Source organism: Chenopodium quinoa, unplaced genomic scaffold, assembly GCF_001683475.1.
Source record: "Chenopodium quinoa cultivar QQ74 unplaced genomic scaffold, ASM168347v1, whole genome shotgun sequence".
In the NCBI taxonomy this organism is placed as follows: Eukaryota; Viridiplantae; Streptophyta; class Magnoliopsida; order Caryophyllales; family Amaranthaceae; genus Chenopodium; species Chenopodium quinoa.
Window position 1 is genome coordinate 3,485,336 of NW_018742329.1, and position 26,999 is coordinate 3,512,334.

The 26,999-nt window shown below is 36.5% G+C and overlaps 1 protein-coding gene across 1 annotated transcript; it reads left to right on the forward strand.

The window, feature by feature from the left end:
• Window positions 1–7,854: 7,854 nt before the first annotated feature.
• On the forward strand, window positions 7,855–11,192 carry LOC110690437 (DNA-binding protein REB1-like). The gene is made up of 2 exons (XM_021867270.1): window positions 7,855–8,090; window positions 8,769–11,192. Exon 2 carries the CDS (start codon window positions 8,805–8,807, stop codon window positions 10,908–10,910), a length of 2,106 nt encoding a protein of 701 aa, XP_021722962.1. The 5' UTR covers window positions 7,855–8,090; window positions 8,769–8,804; the 3' UTR covers window positions 10,911–11,192.
• Window positions 11,193–26,999: the final 15,807 nt, after the last annotated feature.

Below are 26,999 nucleotides of genomic sequence, written 5' to 3' on the forward strand. Positions count from 1 at the left end.
TGTTGGGTGTTGCGCGCAACTGAATTAGTTGCACGGGGCAGCCCAGCGCGACTGTTTAAGATGCACGCGACTTTTTCTGCGGCAGCACTAAAATTTAACCTAGGCGCTCCTAAATTTGTCATTTTTGGGTTTTAAGCACGGGCTTAATCCTAATTATGATCGGGTTTAGTTAATTGGACCTTTGTTTTGGCTTTTTATCTTTAATTCGGGCTAGTCTTTTGTGTTTTGTGGCTTAACCAGTTCTCCATAAGTATTCTTCACATTGATCCAACACGAAGATGGTTTTATTTATCGTCATCGCACTTCCTGTCGGGACAAGAGGCCAAAAGTAGATGTCTACACTCATGCCCATTCATGTGCTTCATCACCTGAAAAGCTTATCTATACTTGTTTCTTCTACTCTTCATTAAAAATGGGTCATCATAGGGCCAAGATAAAGACAAAGCCAACAAACACACAATCAGCAAAGCTAAGTACATAAGCGTAATTAACACACTAACATACAATTTCCTATCAACACACAACTTACCTCGTTGCACCTGTTTTTCAAGCATACAACATTCAATAAATTTTCTTACTAGACACTACATAATTTTATTTAATGTTGACTACGCATCGAACGGGTTTCCCACTTAACCTACCCCCAAATAAATTGAGGATAGTGACACGGGAGCTAACCGTGCCAGCATCATTAACCATACACGGGTGGCTGAATTCCTGCACGTAATAAAAATAAAAGGAATGTACATCGTCCTGTAATCCAGTATAAGTTATGATCAAATATAAAGTCACATAACTCCCCCCATATGTTCATACTCAAGGTGTATACGTTCCAAGAGTTTTGGTGCGTAATCTCTTTCACTTTACGTTATTTACAGATTATTAAACTTGGTGATGACTCTCAAACCATAATCATTCAATCAACAATAATTATTCAAACAATAAAATATACCAATTTAATTCTTGAATAATTAGTGACCACATAATATTTAATGTTGAATCCTTTTAAATTCTACCTCAGCGCCAATGACACCTTAAACGCATAAAGCACCACAAATCCTATCCCTCGGTGTTAAAAACACCTTAAGTGCACTAAGGTACCAACATACAATTTATTCCTCGTGTACATAGACACTTATATAACTCTTTCCTCATGCTTATAGCATCAATAAAAAATTATATGAACCATAATAAAATTCCTTTTCAATATTCTAAATCAAATTAAACATTTAGTTTAATTAAACATGCTCTCTAACATGCCATAAATAAATATGTGGTTCATAAATAATATTTCAAACTATCATTTTCTATTCAATAATCCATCATAAATAAATCATGCTTCATAATCCAATCACCAATAACATCCAAATCACAATTTCCAATCCAAACCTAGCATGATACTACTTGTAATCAATCAAACACATTTAGCCTGCTACGTACTACATTAATATAATTATGCTAAGTACGCAAACGTACTATGTATACGATCTTAAAATCGCCACGACTAATAGAAATCGCGCACTTCAAAGTCTCCTACAATTTAAAATCATAGAATAGTATTAAAATCCTCTCTACACAAATTTCCAGCAATATATACTATTATAAAACCTCTCATAATTTAATTAAAATAAGCTGAAATATAATTAAAAATAAGCTGAAGTATAAAATTGCGGAAATGGTGAAGCTAGGTGCCGGCGTGGCCGGTCACCGAGGGCGGGGATGGTTAGGGTTGCTGGTGATGGTGTTGGAGGAGGGTATTTATTTTTACTTTTAAGTTAGTATTTTTTAAAAAATTATTATTAGAAAAATGGTTCTATTGTTAGTTAAATGTTAATTAGTAATTACTAATTGTTTTCTTAAAAAAATTAGTTATAAATGAAAATTAAAACTTATTTTTGACCAATCAGATATTAACACATGTAAATTAAATCTTAAAAAAAAAAAATTACCAATTCAACAGGTACAAGCCACTTGGGACCGTTGGAAGCAAATTTAGAGACGACAATGGATTGGATTCAGATCGGGTGGAACTTCAACCCGCATCCATCCATCATTCCAATCCCATCATCCACATACATCCATCACCTGCTTCACTTATCACCCGTATCCGTCCATCCATTATCCGCGGATGAAACAGGTGGATCGGGTGACTAATGGATGAACATTTTATGAACAAAATATTCGCATAAAAATTAATTTATGGCTATTTTTACCGTAAGTTATTATTATTTTTTTTAATAAAAAAAGGCACCAACTACATATTCTTTGAAAAAATTAATTTGCAACTTTCAAAAAGTATTTTTATGGTATATTTTAAAATTTTTTTAATTAAAATTCTAAGATGAAAAATCAATCAATAACTATATACTAAAAGATACACCAGAAATGACACGTGTCAGTTTCTGCTGTGTCCTTAGTATTTTTAAAAAAAAATATATTTAATAGAAAATTTATTTCAGGAAATTATTTGTAAAATTTAATTACTACTCCGTACATTAATATAAATGTATTTGCCTTTTTTTAATATTCACATTCAATTAACTAATTAATATGGAAAATAGAATAGCAAAATATAACTTTTGTAAATATTTTCAAAAAAATAATAATATCCGTTTCAAGGATACAATTGAGATAGACTAAAATTAATGACTAAAACGAGATATTACAATATATGATCACTAATAAATATATACGTACATGATTTTTTTTTGTCGATAACCGTGCATGGAACGGGACCTAACCTAGTCTTTATATATGTTAAACGGGTGGGTGGGTGGTTAGCGGTTGAAAAATCATCATCCACATGACCACATCCAATCCGATTCATCATCCAGTTCATCCGTCACCCACTTGTTATCCATTTATTTCGGGTTTTTGTCCATTTACTTTAAGTGAGTGGATCGGGTTAGTGGATATTCACCTAATATTTCCATCCCTAAGCAAATTAAATTCACATTAAAGTTCGGATTATTAAAAAAAAAATCCAAGGTTGAGATTATATTTGACGAATGAGACAAAGTTGAGATTATTTTAGGCAATTTTTTCTTTTTTATTTTTAGTAAGTTTTTTAATAATTAAATAATTATTTCAATAATTTAAAAAATAGCCAATGAGAGGCTCTTATGTGGCGTAATTAACCTTAATGACTAAAGGAGCCGTAACAGAGCCGTTAGTTATTAAGGGCATTTGGTAACATTTTCAGAAAACTTATGGGCATATGATGAATTTGAAAAAATTTATGGATATTTGGTGAATAAAAAAATTACTTAAGGGTATATGGTAACTAATTCTAAAAAAAATAATTTTTAAATATTTTTTTAATAATATAATATATATAAATAAAGTAGGCATTTTTGGAGAGCACTGGGAGCGCCACATAAGAAAAAATATATTTTTGACCAATTAAAAATTAGATTTCTATTTTATTTTAGAATTAAAAAAATCACTCGCCACCTAAACAAAAGTGACAAATAAAATTTTAAATTTTTGCCACGTAGGTAAAAACGACGAATAGTAATTTATTAGGATTTTAATTATTTAAGAACACTAAATTTTATCATTTTTATTTGTTATAAAACTAACAATTATCTTTAGATATTAGGATTTATAATATTTTAAAAAACTAAAAATTATATTTTGATATTTAAAAACTATAAATTATTATTTGATGTTAATGGTTTTATGTAAATAATTTTTAAATTTTAACACTAAACTTATCTTTTGTTGTTTTATTTATTTTATGTGACGCACTGACGCTTGAATTTAAAATCCCAAACCTTATTCACTAATTTTGCTAATGTGACAATTTAAATTTTTAATTCAAAAAAGAAATTGACAATTTAATGTACTCGTTCTGTTTAAAATGTTAGTCTCATGTATAATCGTTTAACTACAAAATATTATGGGAAATTAGTCATATGAGATTTATCCATTTAAGAAAAAAATAACAAATGAAATTTGAGAATTGAAAACAAAAAATAGTAATTTAATATTGAAATTATGAAAAAAAAACAAAAATTATCTTTTATATTATCTTTTACATTAGGATTTATATTATTTTAACAAATAATCAGCAATTAAAAAAATATTTTGATTTAATGATGTAACACCCCAATAATTCTTGCTTTTTAAACCACTTACTTTAAATAAAAATAGAGGAGAACCATTGGCATGTTACCGCCACGTGTTAAAACGTTAAGGCTTTATCAAAGTATTGCAGCGGAAATCCAACTTAAATCTTAAAATAATATAATTTAGAAAACCAATAAGTCAAAGCTTACAAATTGGAACCATAAAGACCCTTATTTAAAAACCAATAATCAAAATCCCAAAACATAACTAGAATAGTAAAACATAAATAAGTTTAACACAAAGAACGAATACTCTCAATCACACCAATCCCTTGACAATGCGTATGTCAAATCCCCGAACTTCACATCATCAAGCTAACCTGTGCAATACTGCTCCCCAATAATACAAGTGTAATTATTGGATCATCACAGGGTCATTGAAAGGCGAAGGCCATGACAAAAAAATACACACAATAGCACGCAATCAGCAAAGCTGAGTACATACAAGCTACAATGCACAAAATCTAGCATGCTCAACTAGTTTAAGTAAATAAACATACAACACGAATTCATTAATCAAGACTCCACACTTAAACAATTCAATTGACTCAACATACTTTCTAATCAATTCCAAACACTTGACTCTTTATATTTAATTTAATTAATTTAGTTTGGAGTAAGCAATAGACGAGGTTGTCCAATCCACCAAATCATTTTGGTCCCAAATGACCATTTAAAATAAAAGATTAGTGCGATGCAAGAATGGGCGCGACTCCATTCTCACAAAGTTAGTCTAGGATCCCATCTAACTTTCATTATAAAATAAAATGTAAATACCAAAAGAAAAGAGGACATGTTGATCAAACAAGCCTCGGAAAGCCACGGGCTACCACCGTGTACCCCAACCCATAATTGTCAATACTCTAGAAGTGTACGCTTTCCAGAGTTTTATTACTCATCCATGTTTCACTTTACGTGATTACAATTTTAATTAATAGCCGACTCAATCAAATAGACCATACATAAAAATCATACATCAATTTACTTTTAATCTTATTTAGGACAATGGTGATCACATCCCAAATTGACCTTTAATTCCATTAAACTTCCAAATTATTCAAAATTGTTGAACATAGTCAACCCACCTAGCCATTTCGGCTTAATCCACCTTGAATCAACATACTAACAATTCATGATTGAGTAATAAAATAAATAAGTAATAACCTTGTGGAATAATTAATAAATTCATTCCACTTAAACCATTCAATTCCAATCCTTTAATAATCCAAATGTGGTTAACAAACCAATCCAATAAAATATGTTTGTATCAACATTCCATACAAACAATTAATCCAATATAACTCAACATGTTTGCATCCATAATTCCATACAAACATAATCAATTCACCAAAACATGTTTCATAAACATAAGCAAATGAATTAATTAAATGTATAACCAAACAATTTTCATCCAAGTGTTCTCTAATCATGAAACTAAGTTCTTTTCTTTGGTACCTAAACATGATACTACTTACAACGAAGTAGACATGTACGTACCTCGTGTAAACAATTCGGTTTGCCACTTAAAAACTAGAAATCACCTTCAATAAACTCCTCTCCTAAACCAAACAATAACATCTCAATCAATACCCAATCAATCAAATTTACAGCAACACTAACTTACTTTAAAACCTTCAAAATCCAAATCAAACAACACTTTAAAACCCTCCCTTTAGTTAAAATTAAAGGCTTATATATAGTTCTTTAAATTTTCTTCATAAAAACCTTAAAATACATCACTATACATGAAATTACAGCAAGTTTAAAGTTTAATAAAAATCTTAAAATTATTTAAAAACCTCTAATAATCTCCCTTTTTAATGGGTGATTAAACCCTCTTTAAAAAACATCAAAAGTAGTACTTAGAAACTATTTCCAACACTTAAAAATTCAATACAAACATATATTTATGCTTAATTAACTTTAAACATAATTAATTTTATTAATCAAACTCAAGGATATTAAGTATAAAAAAACTTTGTTAAAATCAAAAACTGCTCGAAAATCATATTTAGAGGCTGAATTTGGCCACGATAGGGTAGTGAGTCTCTCTTAAAACGTTGTTTCCACATGGAAAACACTACTTTTTAGAGGCTGAAAAAAGGTAGTGAGTCTTTCTTAAAACGTTGTTTCCACATGGGAAACACTACTTTTTTGTCAAAATCGGATAAGTTCAGAACCTGATCGGGATTAATATTAATGAACGGAAATCTAAAAATTAAAACATGAATTTAAGTGTTCAAAACAATCTGGAATTAAGTAAAACTAATTAGTAGTATAATCACCAAAATTTCAAAACATCATTACTATAAAAGCCCTAAATCAATTGTTCATAAAAACCCTAAAATCATGATTTTCAATAATTAAAAACCCTAGGTTATAAAATTTACAAAATCTGAAAATTATGACACTTATAAAATCTGAAATTATAAAGTTTAATAATCAAAATACAATTTGATACTAATTAAATTAATTTCAAACAATAAAATCAAAACCCATAATCAATAATTATAATTACACAAATTAATAAAACAAAGGAGAAAGAAAATAAGACTAACCTTTTGTGTGGAAATTTTTTTTTGGGGATTCATGGGGTATTTATAGGAGAGAATTGTAGGGTAAATAAGAAGATTGGGCCTCGTAAAAATAATGGGTCAATTACAAATAGGTTAGGCTTGTGTGATTGGACATAAATTGTAGAATAAAGGTGCATAAAATAATTTGTTCAAATAAATTTCGACTCAAATTAATAATTTGAAACTTTTGAAATTAAATTATGAAAAATAACAAATAAATATTATAAATAAAATAAATTTTCATTTATAAAATATATAAAAAATACGGGGGATTACAAATGATTTTATTTAACTATCCGATGAATGAGATAATATTTATTTCAATTTATAAATTCAAGTTCTTTATACGTAAAATTTGAATTAGAATAATTTAAAACTGAACAAAATATTTTACCTTAAATTAATGTTAAAATAATAGAGTAGAAAATAAAAACAAAAAATATTAAGAAATTACAAAAAAATATACAAAATGAAATATTTAAAAATCGTGCATCGCAAGGGCTTACATATAGTATTAAATAAAAAAAACAACCAATCAGGAGATGTCACATGACACAATTAACCCTTATTGACTAAGAGAGTTGACCTCCGTTAGTCATATGAGTATTTAGGGGCATTTTTGTTAAACTTGGATGTATATGGTGTATTTAAAGGCCTTGTTTGGTAGTAAGCTTATTGGGGGTATATTAGCTTATTTGACTAACTTTAGCTGATTGACTAGTCAAACAAGCTAATATAAGTGTTTGGTATAAAGCTTATTGAAATAGCTTATTCCACTAAATAAGCTCTTTTTGAAAAAGCTCAATTTAGGAGCTTTTTCAATTAGCTTATTCATTAATTATTGTGAAATGACACTTATAACCTCATTTAATTTAAAATCCTATCTAAACTACCTACCCCACAATTAGCTTATTGGTCATTTCACATACTCAATCACCTTTAAGCTATCAGTTATTTACCAAACACTTTTATATAACCAGTTAATACAATAAGTTAGTCAAATCAGTTAATAAAATCAGCTAGTCAAAATCAGCTAACTCAATCAGCTTAACTTTCAGCTTTTAGCTTTCTGCCTTTCTCCCAAACAAGGCCAAAATATTTCATGGGTATATCGTGAATAACCAAAATACTCCGGGATATTTGGTAAAATTCCAACCTATTCCAACTTCACCTCATTCCTAATTTCAAACCCCATCACACCCTGCGAACCAAACGCCATTAGACGGATCTAACCCATTAGGGCTCCTCCAAGGCGTCCAACCCATTGAATTGCTCTCTCTCAGATCTCCACTGAAGCGCACTCAACGTTTTTCCATTGAAGCGCAGTTGACGTTCTCCATTGAATATAGTTCTTGTATCCGCCATTGAAGCAGCTTCAATTCTGGTAAGTTGTTTGTATTTGTTATCATCATTTCAATTTCACAATCTAATGTTTCGAAAATCTGAACTATTGGTTCTAAATTCTAAGATTATGAAACCATCACCTAAAGAAAAGAAAATTATGAGCCTAATTTGATTATTGAATCAAATATCCCTAAAATTATGAGATGATTGAATCAAATTTGGTTGCTAATGTATTGCACAACCTTTTGATGTTAGGATTCAACTATGAAATTAGAGCTCTTTGTGTGTATTAGTTATGGCAATTTGGGCATGTTAGGAAGAAGCTTATGCCTTTTGCGAATTACTGTAGTATGGGTTTATAATTGTAGTTCAAGTGTTACCTGATTTGCTATGCCCTTAGCTTGTGTATTTGATAGAAGGTGGGAGTTATTCCAACTGATATAAAAAGTTGCTTTGCAAAGCATGTTTTTTTGATCATATTTCATATCCATAACTCTGAGGTTTTTAAGGCATTTTGACAAAATTATCGACGAAGGGGTGTATAACATGATTTTTTTTCTTTTCTCATTCCACCCACTGTTGTCTCAGTGTTTTTATCTTTGAATCCGATTTTTGTTCATTAGTATATTTATTTTATTATTTAGTGCAACTATGTGTGAAGGGCTTTCGTAGATTTATTTTTTGTGCTAATATTATGTATTGCATTTTTTTTTTCCAGATCGTTGAAGGACATTGTTGTTGAACTAACTGCATTATGAGTAATGAAGGCAATGTCTCTACTAGTGGCAAGAAGAAACATAAGAAACGGAAGAATAGTGAGATTAGTGATTTAGGAGCAGAGGAGGCTAATGTAGAATTAACTGATGAAAGCCGTCCCAACATGAAGCTGAAACAGAAGGTTTTGAGTGATTCAGGTGTAGACGTAGACTTTGGTGCAGATATGGATAAAAGTCTTAGGAAGAAGAAAAAGAAGGGTGTGAATGGGATAGATGTAGACACGCTATGGGATAATAATAAAAGTAAGGGAAAAATGAAGAAGGGTAAATCTGGAGACAGGAGAGGGGTTTCTAAGGTTTTAGAATCATCAGGTGAGATTGTTAATGAGGAGACTTCAGAAGTTAGTAGATCAAAAAGGAGTAGGAAGAAGAAAAATGATAGAGATGATGTGGATCATAAAGAGAATAGTGACATTGAGCTGGTGAAGGAAGGTGCGATACACTCTAAAGAAGAAGGGCATGCTAAGAAGAAGAAGAAGAAGAATAAAACAGAATTCAAAGTGAAAAAGAAGTCTAGTGATAATGTTGGTGATGCTAGTTTTGTAGAAAAACAGACTCATCACGAGATTATTACCAACAAGAAGCAGAAAAATGTGAAGGACAATTTGGGAGATGTATATTTGAGTGAAGAGCATTTGGGAAATAGCCATGTGAATGCACACAAGAGTGTTGAGGACAGTCAACTTGGAGGCAATAGTATCAATGAGCAGGTGATTAGGAAAAAGAAGAAGAAATCAGAAAAATGCAAAGATGCTGATTCTGCTGGTGCTTCAGAGATAATGGATACGGAAGGAAGTATTGGTCATACCAATTTGAATGTAAATCAGTTTGACAATGAGGTTATTGAAAACATCCAACCTGTAAAAGACAAAAAAAGAAAAAAGAAAAAGAAGGATACTTCAGGAGCAGTTAATTTGGATGAAGAACTTGAGAAGAGTACCCATTGTGCGCCAATCAGCGGAAGTCAGAAAAGAAAGGATAGAGGCAGTAAAAAGAGGAAGGAGAAATCTCGTGGGTGTTATACTAAGGTAGATGCAACTGATTGTATGCCTGAGATGAATAAAGCTGCTGAGCCTTCTGAATTTTCCAACAATCATAAGAAATCAAAAAAAGTCAAATTTTCTGAAACTGTGGAAGTTTTCCCTCTTGCTGATGAATCGATCAAGAAGAAAAAGAAAGTGGTTTTAGATAGAAATGAGGAGAACAACAGTGTTGAAAATGGGCTGGTACAAGGTAAACGATTCTCCAAAGAGGAGGATGAGATGGTCCGAAAAGCTGTATATAAATACATAGAGGATCACCAGCTGGGTGACGAAGGTGTTGAAATGGTCATGAACTGTAGATTGCACCGAGAACTAAAAGGCTGTTGGAAAGAAATTGGAGAATCTTTGCCTTGGAGACCTTATATAGCTGTCTATAGCAGGGCTCATATACTTTTTGAACGAAGTGAGGATCGCAAGTGGACCCCAGAAGAGGTGGAACTAGTCAAGAAATTCTATGAAAAGCACGGACCAGATTGGAAAACATTGGGTGACGAACTCGGTAAACATCGGTTTCATGTTAAAGATGTATGGAGGAGGATCAGGTATCCCAATTTAAAAAAGGGGGCCTGGTCCCAAGAAGAGTACCAGAACTTATTTAATCTTGTCAACATGGATTTGAGCATGAAAGTATTTACAGAAAAGAGATCAAAGCATGGTATGCTACGAGATAACATAGCTTGGGAGGCAGTTAGTGATCAGCTCACAACTCGAAGCAATTCCTTATGTTGCATGAAATGGTATGACTCGTTAACATCTCCCATGGTAGCTGAAGGGAAGTGGGCTAATTCTGATGACTATAGAATGTTGATTGCACTCGTAGACCGTGATGATGCTTGTGAAGATGATGTGGATTGGGACAACCTTCTGGAACATAGATCTGGTGATATTTGCCGTAAGCGTTGGAATCAAATGGTACGCCATATTGGTGAGCATGGTAGGAAATCATTTATTGAGCAAGTTGAAATTCTTTCCCAGAGATACTGCCCAAATATTTTAGAAGCAAGAGAATCTTATGACAACAGACCTGCTGTTGATGCTTAATGCTGTTTTTGTGTTGTAACTGGTTATAAATTGTAGAGACGATTTGATTTTCTACTTTATCTACTTGTATTTTAGAGATTATACTCTTACATGATAGTAATTTATCTTTGCGGCCCTTTTTTTTGGGTGAATCTCAGTGGAATTTTGTGAAGTTAGGAAAATGTTGCTGTAATTTACCGACCACATAATTTCCGTCTATAGGCTCTATAGTTTCTGAATTGAATGTTTTGCCCTGCTTTGAAGCAGATTCTTATGTTTACTTGGTGTCCTCTTCTATTGTTATTGTATGTATTTGTTATATCTTATGAGTATGATTTTTCTGTTTGTGTGTAGTGAAATAGTGATTGTGCAAGTTATTGAATGCTCCTAACATATCATGATTTTAGTAAATTCACTGTAAGAAGGGAACAACTAGCATGTGACTGAAATCAGAAAAGAAAGATGGAGCAAGAAAGGAAGAGTATGGTTTCTTATGATGTCATTTGCAGTTCATTATTCACATCTATTGTTCCTTGATGCTGAAAGCCTATATGATTTTGACAAAAATGTCAGAATTCGGCACCTTTATTCATTTAAGAATTTCCTTAAAAATAAAGTTAGGAAAATGTTGCTGTAATTTCTGTCTTATAGTTTTTAATCTGTCAACTTAGTGACAAGTTTGTTTTAAAAGAGCCATTTGTTTATAGATGTGATTTCTTCCTATTTTGTCTATGTGGGATTGGGTAGTGCTTTTGTTCATTTAGCTGTAGCCAAATATGGAGTAGTTTATCCATTGTCCTGTTTTTAATTCAACACACTCAAATAGCTTGCAAACAAATCTTGTAAGAAACTACCAAATAGAATAATTTATTAACCAAAACAGGAAAAGACAGGAGTTAGTGACTTGGGGAAAAAAATGCCCTACTTTGAATTACAGTTGATTGGGGGTGTAAACACAAATTTTGAGTCTGCGAAATAGTCAAAAATAAATGCAACAAATATAACTTTTATTAATATAACAAATTTGAGTACAATCTCTAATGTAATCCACTAATTTGATTTCCACGCTACGTCGTTAAATGGCTCGATTTGTTGTAGTTGAAACTGGAATTCCTTGATAGAGGGCCGAAAAGGCTTGATCTCAATCAAGGTTGGTCTTCTAGAATGGAACGGCACGTCTGGTGCTTGTTGTTCTTCTTCTAGCTCTTGAGATTGGTTTTTTTTCGAGAAGTTTAGAGAGGGTTTTTTTTAGTAGAGAGGTTTTTCTCTGGATTTTTCATGTGTGTGAAAATGAGGGAGGAGAGTTCTAATTTTTCATGTGTGTGAAATGAGGGAGCAGAGTTCTATTTATAGAGTTCTCCCAAGCTAGGGTTTCAAGATGACCACTAAATGGGCCTTATGTCCATTTCCACCTCATTTCATAAATGACCCATTTATATTAAATCAAATCCATTTTGTTGGACTTTATCATTAATTAAATGAGTTTAACTAAAATAAATAATACGGGCTAAAATAACCCATATTAATTATGTAGTCAATATATTCAAGTCAACAATTTGACTTTGACCCGAACAATGTGTAACGACACTTGATAAAATTTCTGTGCCTACAAATTGCCCCCTCGAGATCGGTCACGGAGACGATTTTAAAGTGTTTGATCGTGATCGGGCTCGAAATTTGGTTGACTCGATAATAACTATTGAGTAACCGGTTTTTTTTTTTTTTTTTTTTTTTTTTTTTTTTTTTTTTTTATTTATTTATCTTGAATTTTTATCTTTTCTCATAGATAAGTAATACAAGATCCCACTTGATTTTAACCAGTTCACCGTTAGCACAATTTAGAGCAGCATATCTTAGTGGATATACTTGTATTTTCACAAATACTACTCTATCTTTTTTCTTGGAAAAACAAGTCAACTTGCTACTTGCTTCATCTTCTTATTGAGATCACTTATAATTATCTTGATGTGCTTGACTATCAATCCCCATTAACATCAAGATACGAACACGGATGACGAAATACGGCACTTATCTTATAATCGAGCTATATCTTATGGACTCCCAAATTTTATCATTTTGAATGAACCAAGATTTTGGAATCCTACTCAATAAAAGATAAAACCTCATCTCCAATTTCAATTTGATTAAAGATAAAACTAGTCAGTTAAACTTGTAATTATCTTCTTGAAGATTAAACCAATTTGTAGCTCTATAAATACAACCTCCTGCAGACCTGTTATACACATCAAACGATCATTGCTGTTGTTTAATTAGCATCGTTCGTCCCAGAAGCCTCGAGATATCGGCCACACACGCCTCGTACAACAACATTGCAGGAGCTTTGAGACCCATTCGACCCCAAACTAGTTCGACTTCGACGAAGATCAGAGGTGATAGGACACTGCCGGACCCGGTCTACAGAGCATCGACGCCTGATTCTTTGACACACCACGCCGGAGTTCACCATCAGAGTATTTACCGCCTCACGCCGAAGCTACATTCAAGTCCAGCCGTCACCAGAGTCTCGACCACCGCACATCGGAGTAGCACATAAGCCTCGCCGCAACCGGAATTTCGACCACCACACATCGGAGCTACGTTCAGCCTTACGCCATCTTGATCGGACAAGAGTATAGGGAATTGAACTTGATACTGGGTATGCTTCGAAACTTACTTGAATTGCTTTAATGGCTTTTCTTGTACTTTGTGCTTCAATGGTCTTTTGAGAAAGAAAGTTTGATGAACACTTGAACAGAGCACTTCTTTATTTTAAGTCAGACACCACTTTTTTTTTTTTTAATATATATATATATTATTATTATTATCGTTCTTTTAATAAATAACATCATGATGATCATGACATTATCAACTAAAATCAAAGACTTTCTATACGTGATTTTTTTTTTTTAATTTTTTTTTAATTTTTTTTTAAATATATATATGATGATAATTTGATACCACCATGATTTCTCACATAAAGTCACACTTTCGCAGATTGTCATGGCGCAATTCAAGTTTGGAGGAGCTCTCGAGGATGACTTCTTACGTGTGTCTAACGGAGCTGCGGTTCCAGATGGGATTCATTTTCCCACCTTTCGCCCTATGACTAGAGCTTTTGCAGAGAATTGGAAAGTGGAACATCCCTCAACAAGCCTAAAACACTGGTGGAAAGAGGTCTTCGAAGGGTCGAATAAGACGCCCAAGGAGGTACTCCAGTCATCGCACCATCGGCCATCTACAGAAATTAAGGTATTGGACACACTCTCCGCACGCATATCTAGTAGGGAAGTCGTCAAATGGGGTTCGAAGTTACTCATTGGAGTTGAATTCTCACACATACCTCAATACTGGGAATGGTTGGAGGACATATTGCAACACTTCAGACACATGCTTACAAGCACCAATATCCTTGACGCAGTTTATGCCTCTATGTTCTGTTACGAACGCAACACTCCATACATGCAAGCTTTTTGTGAGATGTGGAGCTCAACGACCAACACACTACTTACTTCAGCGGGCGAAGTCTCGATCAGTTTATGGGACTTGCACCATCTCAGCGGACTCCCAATAAATGGTTCTTTCTACGACGAGGTCGTCCCATTCGCCACGGAGTTAGAAGGGTATGACCAAAACGGCTCTTTGTATCTTCCTTATAGTTGCAAGTAACTTTTCGCGGCTTATCAACACATTGCTGCAAAGTCACGCGAAACTCACGTCAAATTTGATAGTTGGTGTAAATTTTGGTTTCATGGTGCTTCGAGATATTCGACCTCTTCTGACGACAGAAGGGCTCACATACTTCCCGTGCCTATGACCAGTTTTGCTACCGTGAATGAGACTTTCCTATGGAACGATGAAGTACATGAAGCTTTTACCATCTTAGGCATCCCCGAGGCACACCGCAAACAGACCTATCTTACCGCCTTTCTTTCTTGCTGGTTGTGCGCTTTCGTCCTCCCTCTGAAAGACTTAGGCTTCATTCGTCCAGGAGTATTCAAACCTGCATCTTCACTTGCAAGTGGTCGCAAAATATCTTTGGCTATTCCTGTTTTGACCAGCATTTATAGAGGCTTGAACGAGCTATCGACTTCCGCAGCGCCCGGGAGACGTCCAGGATTCTTCCCAGCACACTATGTCTATATATGGATAGCAAAGTATTTTCGAAGTCATCGAATGTCTACTCACAAGTACGCTGGTGCCCATATGATTAGATTTCAAGGCCCTGATGCAGTCATTTACTCGTCATCTGCCGATGCTAAATCGACTATACGTTCTGGTAGATCGATCAACTGGCTTGCAACTTGCCCAAATGAACCTGAAGATAAAAGATTTGTAGATGACAATCAACGTCTTCGCCGCATCTCTGATTTAATCGCCATGAGATCTTGCTATGTGACTCTAAGATACGACGATAGTTACGTGATTGAGTCGTACAACCCTCATAGGTTTGGTCGCCAATTTGGTTTTTACCAGGGGTTGCCTGGTGAACTTGAGCCACAGGTAGATGCCATTACCCCGGAGCGTGTATTCCAATTATTCCAGGCAAGCACCCAATTAGGCACGAAGTCTGAGTTCTTCATCCCGAGTCGTCCGTTTAGTCCTCAATCTCGAGTTACTTCTGCTTATGCGACCTGGTGGGCATCGGTCTTCCCGCGAACCTCGTCAACTTCTAGTTCACCAAGTCCTCTAGATGCTCCTGTAACTCGTAGTCAAGGAAAGTCTAAGAAGAGGAAGGATGATAGCGACCATTTGGGAGGTAAAGTTGTAAAATCAGTCGTCGATTCAAGCAACAAGCGCACATTGAAGGTTAAGCTCAACAAGTCTTGTGAAAAGTCTCCATCCTCAAGGGAGAAAGAGAATGACAAAAGGAACTCCCCCAACAAATTTATTCTTCCAGGCGAGGCTTCTGTCCTTTATGACGTCCTTGGCGATTGCTACGATGAGATCGCGAATGACAAGGGACGGGTATATATATATATATATATATATATATATATATATATATATATATATATATATATATATATATATATATATAATATATATATATATATATATATATATATATATATATATATATATATATATATATATATATATATATATATATATATATATATATTTAGGTTAATCATGAGCCCATGAACCTCTCAGACGAGTTGGAAGCTTGTAACGACACTTTCGATCCTCCACTAAACCAAGATTTAATCGATGCGTCTCATGATCCAGTCATCGTTAGTGTTGTAGAAAGCATGGCGATTGATGGATACGGTCCCTCCTCTTTCGCTCCTAGTTCGGCAAAGACCCCTGCTTTCAATGTAAGAGACACGATATCAAAAATTGACAAGTATGCTGCGCGTCTATGGTTGAAGAGATAAAAGGGAAGCTTCTCGCAACTCCCTTGGATGAAGTTCATGAGCTTGATCAAGAACTTATAGAGGCATTCCAGTACATAAGAGCTAAAAAGATCGATAGCTCTATCTTTGAGCAATATGTTAGAAGCTATGTAGAGGTTGCTTCACAACTCCATGCTCAACGAGCAAAATGTGAAGGGAAGGCGCCTTTAGGAGACCTCGAGAAACAACTTTCGATGATGGAATCTCAGTTGAGCAAAGCGGTTATCCTTCAAAAGGAGAATGGAAAGAAAGTTGAAACTTTTCATCAATGAAGTTGCGCAGAAGAAAGCTCAATTGGTGAAGGAAATTGCTAGCTTGACTGAGAAGGAAGCTACTCTTGCATCACTTGTTTCAGATTCAGAGCATCAGTTTGCGGAGTGCACAAAGAAAGTAAATGACTTGAAGACGTCCCATACTTCTCTTGAGCAGAGTGTCTCAGCCATCAAGGAAGCGCAGTCCAAGCTATGTGAAGTTGAGAAGATCTACGATACTCGACGTGACGCATTGAAGACCTTAGATTGGACACCATAGTCATTTTTTTTTGAACTTTTGTTTTGACTCGATTCATGGTAGCATGAAATGAATAATGATTATCCTTCCTTTTACCACTATATCGTCTTTATTTCCTCGTAGAGTTGTTGGCAAGTACAAGGGTTTTTTTTTTTTTTTTTTAAGCCGTTCACAGTTTAAGCTCTTGCGGGCCAGGAGCGTTGCAGGGCATGATGATTTTTTTTTTTTTTTTGATGTGACTGGACTCGAAGTTTTTTTGTGACTTCAAGCTGCCTACGTACCTGTAAAGCGGGAAATCCACCTTACAAGATCAAGCCAACGTAGTTCATCAAGTCTCTTTTTTGATTTTTTGTTTGAACCTTTTTTTTTCTACGCAGTTTAGGCTCTTGCTTAGGAGCTTATTATATCAATTGGTACTTCAGGGGTAGTAGCGCTTCAAGAACTTGCCATTGATAGGGCCTATGCGTAACTCGTCTGCATCAATGATCTTGTACGCTCCATTGGTGTATACTTCTTGGACGATATAAGGACCATCCCATTTCAAACTGAATTTGTTCCCCGTCTTTCTAGAAGTGATGATGGGTCTTTTAACAGCTAGAATAGTATCTCCAACCTGGAATGAACGTACACGCACTTTCTTGTTGAATGCACGTGTTAGTCGAGCATGATAACACTCCAGACTTTGTTGAGCTTCAAGCCTTTTCTCATCCAATGCTTCTAACTCAGCCAATCGGAGTTTAGCATTTTCTTCTTCGGTAAGCTCTTCTTGTATGGCTACACTCAACGACGGGATTTGTATTTCCAATGGTACGATAGCTTGGACACCGTACACCAATGCATAAGGAGTTGCTTGGGTCGGAGTTTTGTAGGTTGTTCGATACGCCCATAGAGCTTCACCAAGCCGCTCATGCCAATCACGTTTCTGCTTCTTTGTTATCTTGCTAAGCAAATTACATAGAGTTTTGTTGAAGGCCTCGGCTAGTCCATTAGCAGGAGCATTATACATCGAAGACTTGCGTTGTGTAAACTTAAACTTGTCACACAGACTTGTCATCAACTTGTTAACGAATGGAGTGTCATTGTCTGTGATGATGTATCGCGGCACGCCGTATCGATGAATAATGTGGTTTCTGATGAAATCCACCACATTCTCCTTTTTGACCTCGCGTAGAGGGATGGCTTCTGCCCATTTTGAAAAGTAATCTGTACCAGCAAGGATATATGCATGACCAACCGACGACTTTGGTGTAATTGGTCCTGCAACATCAAGACCCCATGCTTCAAACGGCCAAGACGTCACAGTAGGATGTAACGGCTCTAGAGGAGTATGAATAAAATTTGCGTGAAATTGACAAGCTTCACATTTCTTCGCAAATTCCATGCAATCTTGTACCATCGTGGGCCAATAGTATCCCATTCTTTTGACACGGTCATGTAGTTTCGAACCTGATTGATGTGCTCCACAAACTCCTGAATGAGCTTCCTTAATAGTTTTAGCAGCTTCCTCATCTCCAAGACATCTTGACCAAGTTCCAAGGAAAGAGCGCCTGTAGAGTGTCCCCTTGTAATAAATGAAGCGTGGAGCTCGCCTTTGAATCTCTGTTTTGTGCTTTAAATCTCTTGGAAGTCTTCCATTCTCTAGGTAGTCAATGAGTGGTTGACGCCAATCCACTGCGTTTATTTCGTAGACCGAAACAATGCACGCATCTTCTATTTCTTCATCTTCTAGAGAAGTCACTACCCACCGATTGCAGACGGAAACTGTGGTGTTCTCATCTGCCCCCAGTGCCAAAGTAGCTGCAAGATTTGCAAGAGAGTCAGCTATCTTATTGGCACTTCTTGGAACATGCTGGAGTTTGACGCTTTCAAATGATTCCAACAATTGCGAAGCGAACTTGTAGGCTTCAAATCTTCTTTCTTAACCTCATATTCATCAAGTTGATGTATTACCAACATGGAATCTCCATATACATCGAGATCCTGGATGTTCATCCTCTTTGCCATTTGCAATCCCAAAATAAGTGCTTGATATTCAACAACGTTGTTCGAGCATAAGTTTTCTAGGGAGAATGAATAAGTCAGGACATGTTTCTCTGGTGACACAAGGACAACACCAGCTCCGGCACCATCTTGTCGTGCAGCCCCGTAAAAATATAGCTCCCATGGTGGAAGGATGTCAATGTTAAACACCTCTTCGCCAGGAAGATCGTTCGAAAGCTCCCAATGTGATGGAATTAGGTGATCGACTAAGAAATCGGCTAGAGCTTGACCTTTAACTGCCTTTTGGGGCACCTACGTGATGTCGTGTTGAGTTATGAGCATAGCCGACTTGGCAAGTCGTCCGTATAGCACCGGTCTTGACAAGATGTATTTGATTGGATCTGCTCTGGAAATGACTCATACTGTATATGCTTGCATGTAATGTCTTAGCTTTTGAATGGAAAAAATCATAGCTAAGCACACTTTTTATATTGGAGTGTAATTTAGTTCGGCACCAACTAGGGTACGACTCAGATAGTAAAGTGCTCTCTCCTTTCCTTCTTCATTTTCCTGGGCGAATAATGCTCCCAGCGATCTTTCTTGAGCCGAAATATACAAGATGAGTGTCTTCCCTTGAATTGGTTCCCCCAAGACTGGTGGAGTTGTCAAGTACCTTTTGATATTGTCAAAATCTTTCTGACACAAGTCGTCCCATTCAAACGGAGCCAGCCAGATTAGAAATGAAGCGCCGAATGTATGCAAGTCGTCCTTGGAGACCACACAACTCTTTGAGATTCTTTGGTTCTGGCATGTTTTGAATCGCGGCAATCTTTGACTGATCAATTTCAATCCCTTTATGCCTCACTACGAATCCTAGAAACTTGCCTAAGCTGACACCGAATGCACACTTCAAAGAATTCATTTTCAGCTAATACCTTCGTAATTTCTTAAACACATCTCGTAAATGAAGTAAATGGTCTTCCCGCTTTTTTGACTTGACAACGAGGTCGTCAACATAACATTCAACAGTTTTGTGCATCATGTCTTCAAAAATTTTCTGCATCGCCCTTTGATAGGTAGCCCCTGCATTTTTCAGGCCAAAAGGCATCACCTTATAGCAAAAGATTCCCTTTGGTGTACGAAAAGCAGTTGCTTCTTGGTCTTCAGGAGCCATGAGAATTTGATTGTAACCCGCAGTGCAATCCATGAAGGATAAAGCCTCGTGCTCTGTTGTGGCGTCGATCATTATCTCAGTGACAGGCAATGGGAAATCATCCTTTGGACACGCATTGTTAAGATCTCTGAAGTCTACAAAAACGCGTAGTTGTCCGTTCTTTTTCCTTACAGGGACAATATTTGCAATCCAAGTTGGATATTTGACCTCACGAACGAAGCCTGCATCGATGAGTTTGTTGACTTCAGCTTCAATTTCAGGGATCAATTCAGGCCGAAAGCGTCGTTGAGGTTGTTTCTTTGATGAGATTCCCTTTCTGATTGCCAGACGATGAACTGCAATCTTAGGATCAAGCCCCGACATCTCTTTATAGCTCCATGCGAACACATCTTTGTACTCCATGAGCAAGTCAAAGTAAGCTTTTTCCTCATTAGGAGAGAGTTGAGCACTTACATAGATAGGGCGTGGCTCATCTGTGGTACCAAGATTCAATTCCTTTAAATCATCAACAGTGGATTGCCCCCCGTCCTCGAGGGTCCTAGGGGCTTCTGTTGGCTCCACCTCTTCATCCAAGATACTCTCTTCCGAGACGGTGACGTGATTGGAAGTAGCAAGGATATTCTCACGGTTATCATCTTCACGATTAGTCAGATCCTTTTGGCCGGTGAGAATCACTATACGTCCTTTCACACTAAGGGTTTATCCTGTCTTTACTTCCAGTAGATCGAGGCGCTTCATGCGAGATGGGATAGTGCTCTTGACATCATTCTCTAACTCAAATTTCTTTATGTTCCTTTTCTGCTGACATCGTGATTTAGAGATGGCTCCAATGCTCCCTAGTCGGTTGAAGACATTTCTCCTATGCTTCTTGACTTGCATGTTTTGTTGGCGATAGTTGATGGGTTTGTTTTCCACTCTTAATCTTTTGAAGACGCCCTTTGACTCCTTTATGCCTCTTGATTGACCACCCAATCTACTAAATATGGACTCTGATGGATCGAGACTTGGACCCTGCAACCTATCAAAAACTGAATGATGTGGCCTAGATGATGCCGGTTGAATCCTATCGAAGACAGAGCCCTTTTGTTTTGGTGTAGTGTTTTCACCTACTCTTTCCTCAACTTCTTCCACCGCAATATACTGGGATGCTTGTACCGACTTTCTTCGAGCCGAGATCTTCACTGGTTGAGGTTCCGTGAAACCCAATCCAACTTTTTTCACCCAAACGCGCTCACCTTGTTGTTGCAGCTGCTGTTGAGATTTGTTGAGGCCGTAGGAGGCAGCATCGATGACCTTTCCCATCAGCTTTGGGTTAGAAAAATCGTACCCTGAGCTTTTCATCAATTTCTAAGCAACTGGGTCAAATCCTTCTTTCCTAGCGCTAGGCATCTCCAATTTATTTTCAAGGCTTGCAGATGGTGGATTAGATATCTTCTGGTTGCTTACTCGCCTAACTGGCGAAGTCATGCTTTCACCTACTGAAGATAGCTTACTTTCGACTTTGTTAGGCTTGACACGTACTTGACATTTTTCGAATGGAGTTTGTCCCTCCTTACGACGTGACATAGGAATGTAACGTAGCACTTAAACATGTGAGTTAGCCTTCACTTCTATGCTTCTTTTCTCATTGATTTCCTCAACCTTCTCACTCAAGACCTCCTTTGAAGGAGGGTCTTCTTTCGTTTGCTGCTTCTTCGGAGCTTGTTTTCCTGTGGAGGCTATTTCCAACGGCATCACTTCAAATGGCTCTTCTTTATCGATGTAGAACTTAGCATCAGCGAAATGAGATTCGGCCTCTGAGAAAGGCTTCACCTCTACGCTCACCCTTCTTTCACCATTCTTGTAATACTTGAAATTGATGCAAGGTTGATGCTACTACTCCGTTTTCGTGCATCCATGGTCGCCCTAACAACAAATTGTATGAAGTTTTTGAATCAATGACATGAAATATTATTGTTGTAGTCATATCTCCAACGGTTAGATTGACTCTTATCATGCCGATGGCTCGTTGTCCCCCGAGGTTGAAACCTTGAATCATGAGGCGGCTTTGAGACAATTCATCGTCGGTGATTCCTAACTTCCTCATAGTATACTTTGGCATGATATTCACTGCAGAGCCTCCATCTATGAGTATGCGATTAACCTTTTGTTTGCGGATGTATCCACAAACAAAAATAGGTCTATTATGAGGTTTCGACCCAAGCATAAGATTTTCATCAGTGAACGCCAAAGATGCACTGCATGCTGCACATCGGTCAGGATGGTCCTCATAGATGCCTTGTTCGATATTTTCCTTTGATGTATAGTGAGTAGGATTTTCTATAGCTCGTGCCTTAGCGAATCACATTTCTTCTGGTAGAGACAAAGCTTGGCGCCATCCCATACGAGCTGGGACTATGTCTAACAACGCAAGAATCTTTGAATCTCTTTCGGGATCTCGTGAATGATCGAGACTTGTAGATGGTTGATTTTCCTCAGATCCATCTTTCACTTCCGCCGTGTAACAAGACACTACATCAACAGAAGCTTCACTGAAATAATTTCGAGGGAAGAATATGCCTAAAGTGATTGGCATCCAGGGCTTTACTTCTTCACGAGGGACACGTAGAGCACATCGCTTCCTCATTCTTTTTATTTCCTCCGCTTTTCTGAGACCTTTCCTTGTTTGCTGGTGCTTCTTAGAAGGTAGTGAAATGGATGTCGTTGGCTTCCTTGCCTTCCTCCTGGTTACCAACGTCCATCCTTCCTCTTCCTTTTCATACGACAATGGAGTAGGATCTGAATGCAATGTTGGGCTGAACTTTATTACTTGTATGACAACAGGCTCCAATCTCCCAAATTGGATGGTTTGTGCACGCCGTTTGCATGGTGAAGCATCCATGGCGACTGTGGTATGATTGGATCCTACTGTTTCATCTAAATCTAGCACAATCCTTCTTTCTTTTGCGAGCCTCATTATTCTCTCCTTGAGAGTGATGCATTTTTCGAGGGGATGACTCACCATTCTATGGTATCAACAATAGTTTGGATCAGATGTTCTACCCATTTGCTCGGGGCGTTTAGACTCAGGCAACTCGATGATCTTTTTCTCGAGCAAATCGTCTAGCATTCCCGACAAATCTAAATCTAGAAATGGGTACTTTTTTGCCTGCAATTCCTTTAAGGTAGGTGTAGACACCCATTTGTGTCTCCCCAAAACCAAACCCAGTGATGAGTACCTTTCACGTCGAATCATAATCGAATGAAACGAAAGTGTGGAAAGGTCTAGTGTTGCGGAAAGTTTTATTTCTTTTCTCTTCTCCCTGTTTTTGAAAACTTTATTTTAAGAAAACATCTAATCCAGTTTGGTTGGTCCATGATATGGGTCCAATAATGGTGTAGTTGGATGGGGCTTGCAAAGAACTTTCCAACGATATATTATGAGCCCAATTCCGATGAATATTGAGGAAGTTATGGCCAATTTACTAAAGTGGGCCCGGTTTGAGCTTTATGTACGGCCCAATGATCTAGGGGACGGCGTAATATGATTTATCATTCCTAATGCAATTAGGAATGGTTTTAATCTTCTAGAATATTCTAGAAGGTTCTTTTCATTCCTAATTCAATTAGGACTTTTTAGGGTTTTAATCAAGATCAAATAGCATTTTCGAAGAAATTATATTATTTTATCTTCCAATACGGTAAACTTATGGGATTTTCAAAAACGCGTTGAAATCCAGTTTGGCGTCCAACCCCAGGCCTTGGCGCCTGGAACCAGGCTTGGCGCCAGACGCTAGCCATTGGCGCCTGGCGCTAGCCACTGGTGCCTGGCGCCAGTTAGCTAGGGTTGGCGCCAATACTGTTTTGCGATCTACAGACTCTGTTTTGTTAAATTATCTTTTTTGGCTCATTTTCTCTATAAATATCGTATTAAAAACTCCGTTTTCATTCATTATCTACATCTATCATTCATCAACTCTCTTCATTCACGAATTCTCATCAACAATTAGTTTTAATCAACTTTCATCAACAATCAAGTATTCTTTAGCATTCAATTCTTTCTTGCTTTTTCATACAAAATTCCGCATTCACAAGATCTAGAAACACCTAGCCATATTCGAAGTTGCCTTCGCTCTAGACGTGAAAGGTTTTAATTTCTGAGGGTTTGGTCCCAAATCTCTCTTTCAATTATTTAATTTAATTGTTTTGATTATTAATTTCCTTGAAGTTACTAACGTGTGTATTTTGTTATTAGAAAGAGGTACGAGGCATCAAAGTAAGTACTTTATTGGTTTTAATTGCTATTATGAAGTAGAAATCATGTTTATATTGTTTTTATGATATTCCTAGTATCATGTCTAGGGTATTTTTAATATATAATATGATTCCTGCGATGCTTCCTATGTTCTTCCTAATATTTATGATTGCTAGTATCATGTTAGGGTTAAAGATTTGATTTTTATTGCTTAGTGACATGCTAGGTTTTGTTATTAATCTTGTTAGTATCATGCCTAGGATCTTGCTATTTTTATTATGCTTTAATATTAACATGAACATGATTATGAATATAATTGTTATAATTTATTATTATTTTGATGATGATTATTTTATCTATGATGATTATTATTATGATTATAATTATTATTCATGATTGATTATTTATTATGTTGCTTGATATTTTATATTTATTGCTTGATCACCTTTATTGCATGTTAAAGGGAATTGGTACTTGCAACCACGCTTAATAAGATAATTAATAGTCTTGTTAGGTTAACTGTGATTATAATTCAAGTGATCGCCAATGATAGATTTATTTGTGCATTAATATTCAACCAACATAGATTAAACAGGTTTAGGGTTAATCCTATTGATTGCATGTTAATCAGAAAGCGCACATGAATACGAGCAGAATAAAGTAGAGGCCTATTATTAGGGTAGGTTCAATCTCTTTTAGGTTGGATTTGTACCTTCATCCCCGAACCCTTATTTGGTTCATGACCTTATGGAGTTGACGATCTCTTGGATCGTTAAGGGGTGTAACCTTCATCCTATGAACGGTTTACAAGTTCCTTAAAAACTTGTTGGCGACTCTTTTGCTCTATCTTCTTCTCTTTTGGACGCCACCGTACTTTAGTGTATGATCACAGTGGGGTTCAAGCTAGTGGGATTTTAAAGGCTTGAAATTATTCCCTACAGTTTTTGGCGACTCCACTGGGGAAGATTTCTATTTTAATTCCTGAATTTGTTTCGGCAATGATTTAGAATGAGTGGATGAGACTCCAAAAGTTCTAAGTATTTCATGTGCGTAATTTTGATTAACATTATTTTCATATGCATAAAAAGGATCTCATTGGAAAGACCATCCGTAATGAGTCAAAAATATAGGATTTTACACGTAGGAAATTTGAGAAATGTCTTTCACAAATAGGACTGAAATAACACCACGTGAAACTGGATGATTTTATTGAGCACAGAAAGCTGCTGAGGCATGTGGGAAGTAGCGTCAGGGGCCAGAGCTTGGAGCCAAACTTTTAGCCGTAGCGCCAAACGCTAGTATTGGCGCCAGGCGCTACAGTTAAAAGTTGGCGCCAGTCTCTGTTTGCTGGCGCCAATTTCCCCCAATACCGAGCCAGAAATATGCGTTCTAATTTCGACCGGTTTTTCGTATTGTTTGCTCGATCCTACTTCCTGATTGAATTTTTTCTCACTTTTCTGAAACCCATATGTGTTCTACATATGGACATAACCCTCTGGGAATTCATGCTCTATCTACCCGATTGAACGCTCCTGGCAACAAAGGGTACATCTGAGATGTTGAATTCACCTAACCATGGAAGTGAGTTTTTTCTAAAACTCGCGGTGTCCCATCCACACGCGCTAACCCTTCACGGTTAGGCTTCTGCGCGGTGCATCCGGACAATTAACCATGGACCCTATTTGACAAAACCATATCCTGAACTTCAGAGAACTAGAGCCATGGTTAGGTTGCAAACTCATTGCATCATATTGTGCCTACTTGACTAATTGTGCATTATTTGTTGTGCATATATATTCTATGTTTCTCTTAACCGTTTGTTGATTTGTGTTGAGACTAAAATTAATAACTTAAAGAACTTTGCCAATTTAATTAATTAATTAATTAATTTGAGTCAATAAAGTTTTTTTTTTAATCGGAATTGACCTAGTACGACTTTAGGCATACCCCAGTTGGCTAATAATACCGAAAACAGTCCCAGACCAAAGCTCCAATATTGGCGTCAAAGTCTAAGCTGTAGCGCCACATTGCAGTGTGTAGCGCCAGACATTTTCTAAATTGTCTGGCGCCAACCACCATAGTGTGACGCCAGTCCCGTCGCTTGGGCGACAGTTCGGATTATTTGTCGAGTCATCACCTAGGGTCTAATTAACCAGTTTTGCTAATTAATTCGGTTAATTTTCGCTGTCAATAACACCTTGTCAAGTCATTAATCGAGTCTTGGTCACATAGTCTAGCCACATGGTCATGACACGAGTCTTAATATGTCATCTACACTCACTAATCTTAGCACACACTTTGAGTACACATCACCATGACCATGTCGTAGGTCCATGCATGAGTTGGTCTTTCCGTCATTTGAGTTGGGGGGTACATTCTATTCCTAGTTCTTCATATCCCTCCATCTAAATCTTCTTCACATTCTTCCATTTTTCTTCACTTCCTCCATCCATTGCATGTTGAATAAAGTTTGAGTCAAATAATTAACAATAAGTATCCCCAAATTCCTTTCCCACAGTACTTGGTCGAGGAGAGAAGGGCGATTAGTCAAGGACAACCTCTTTATTCAAGTCTCGCTTATTGATAAACCGATTCGTCAAAAGAGGAAGGCTAAGAAGATAATGGCAACTCAAGAAGAAGTCAATGAGCTTAGGAACCAATTGGTTACCATGACTGAGACACTGAAACTCCTCACACTTAAGGTCGATGATCCCGTGAAGCAACAACAGATGGATCTCATGCAAGAGAGTCTAAGCAAGCTATCTAGTGACTATAAATTTTAGGGCATGAGTTCACAAGGGGTCTCGCTGGACAAG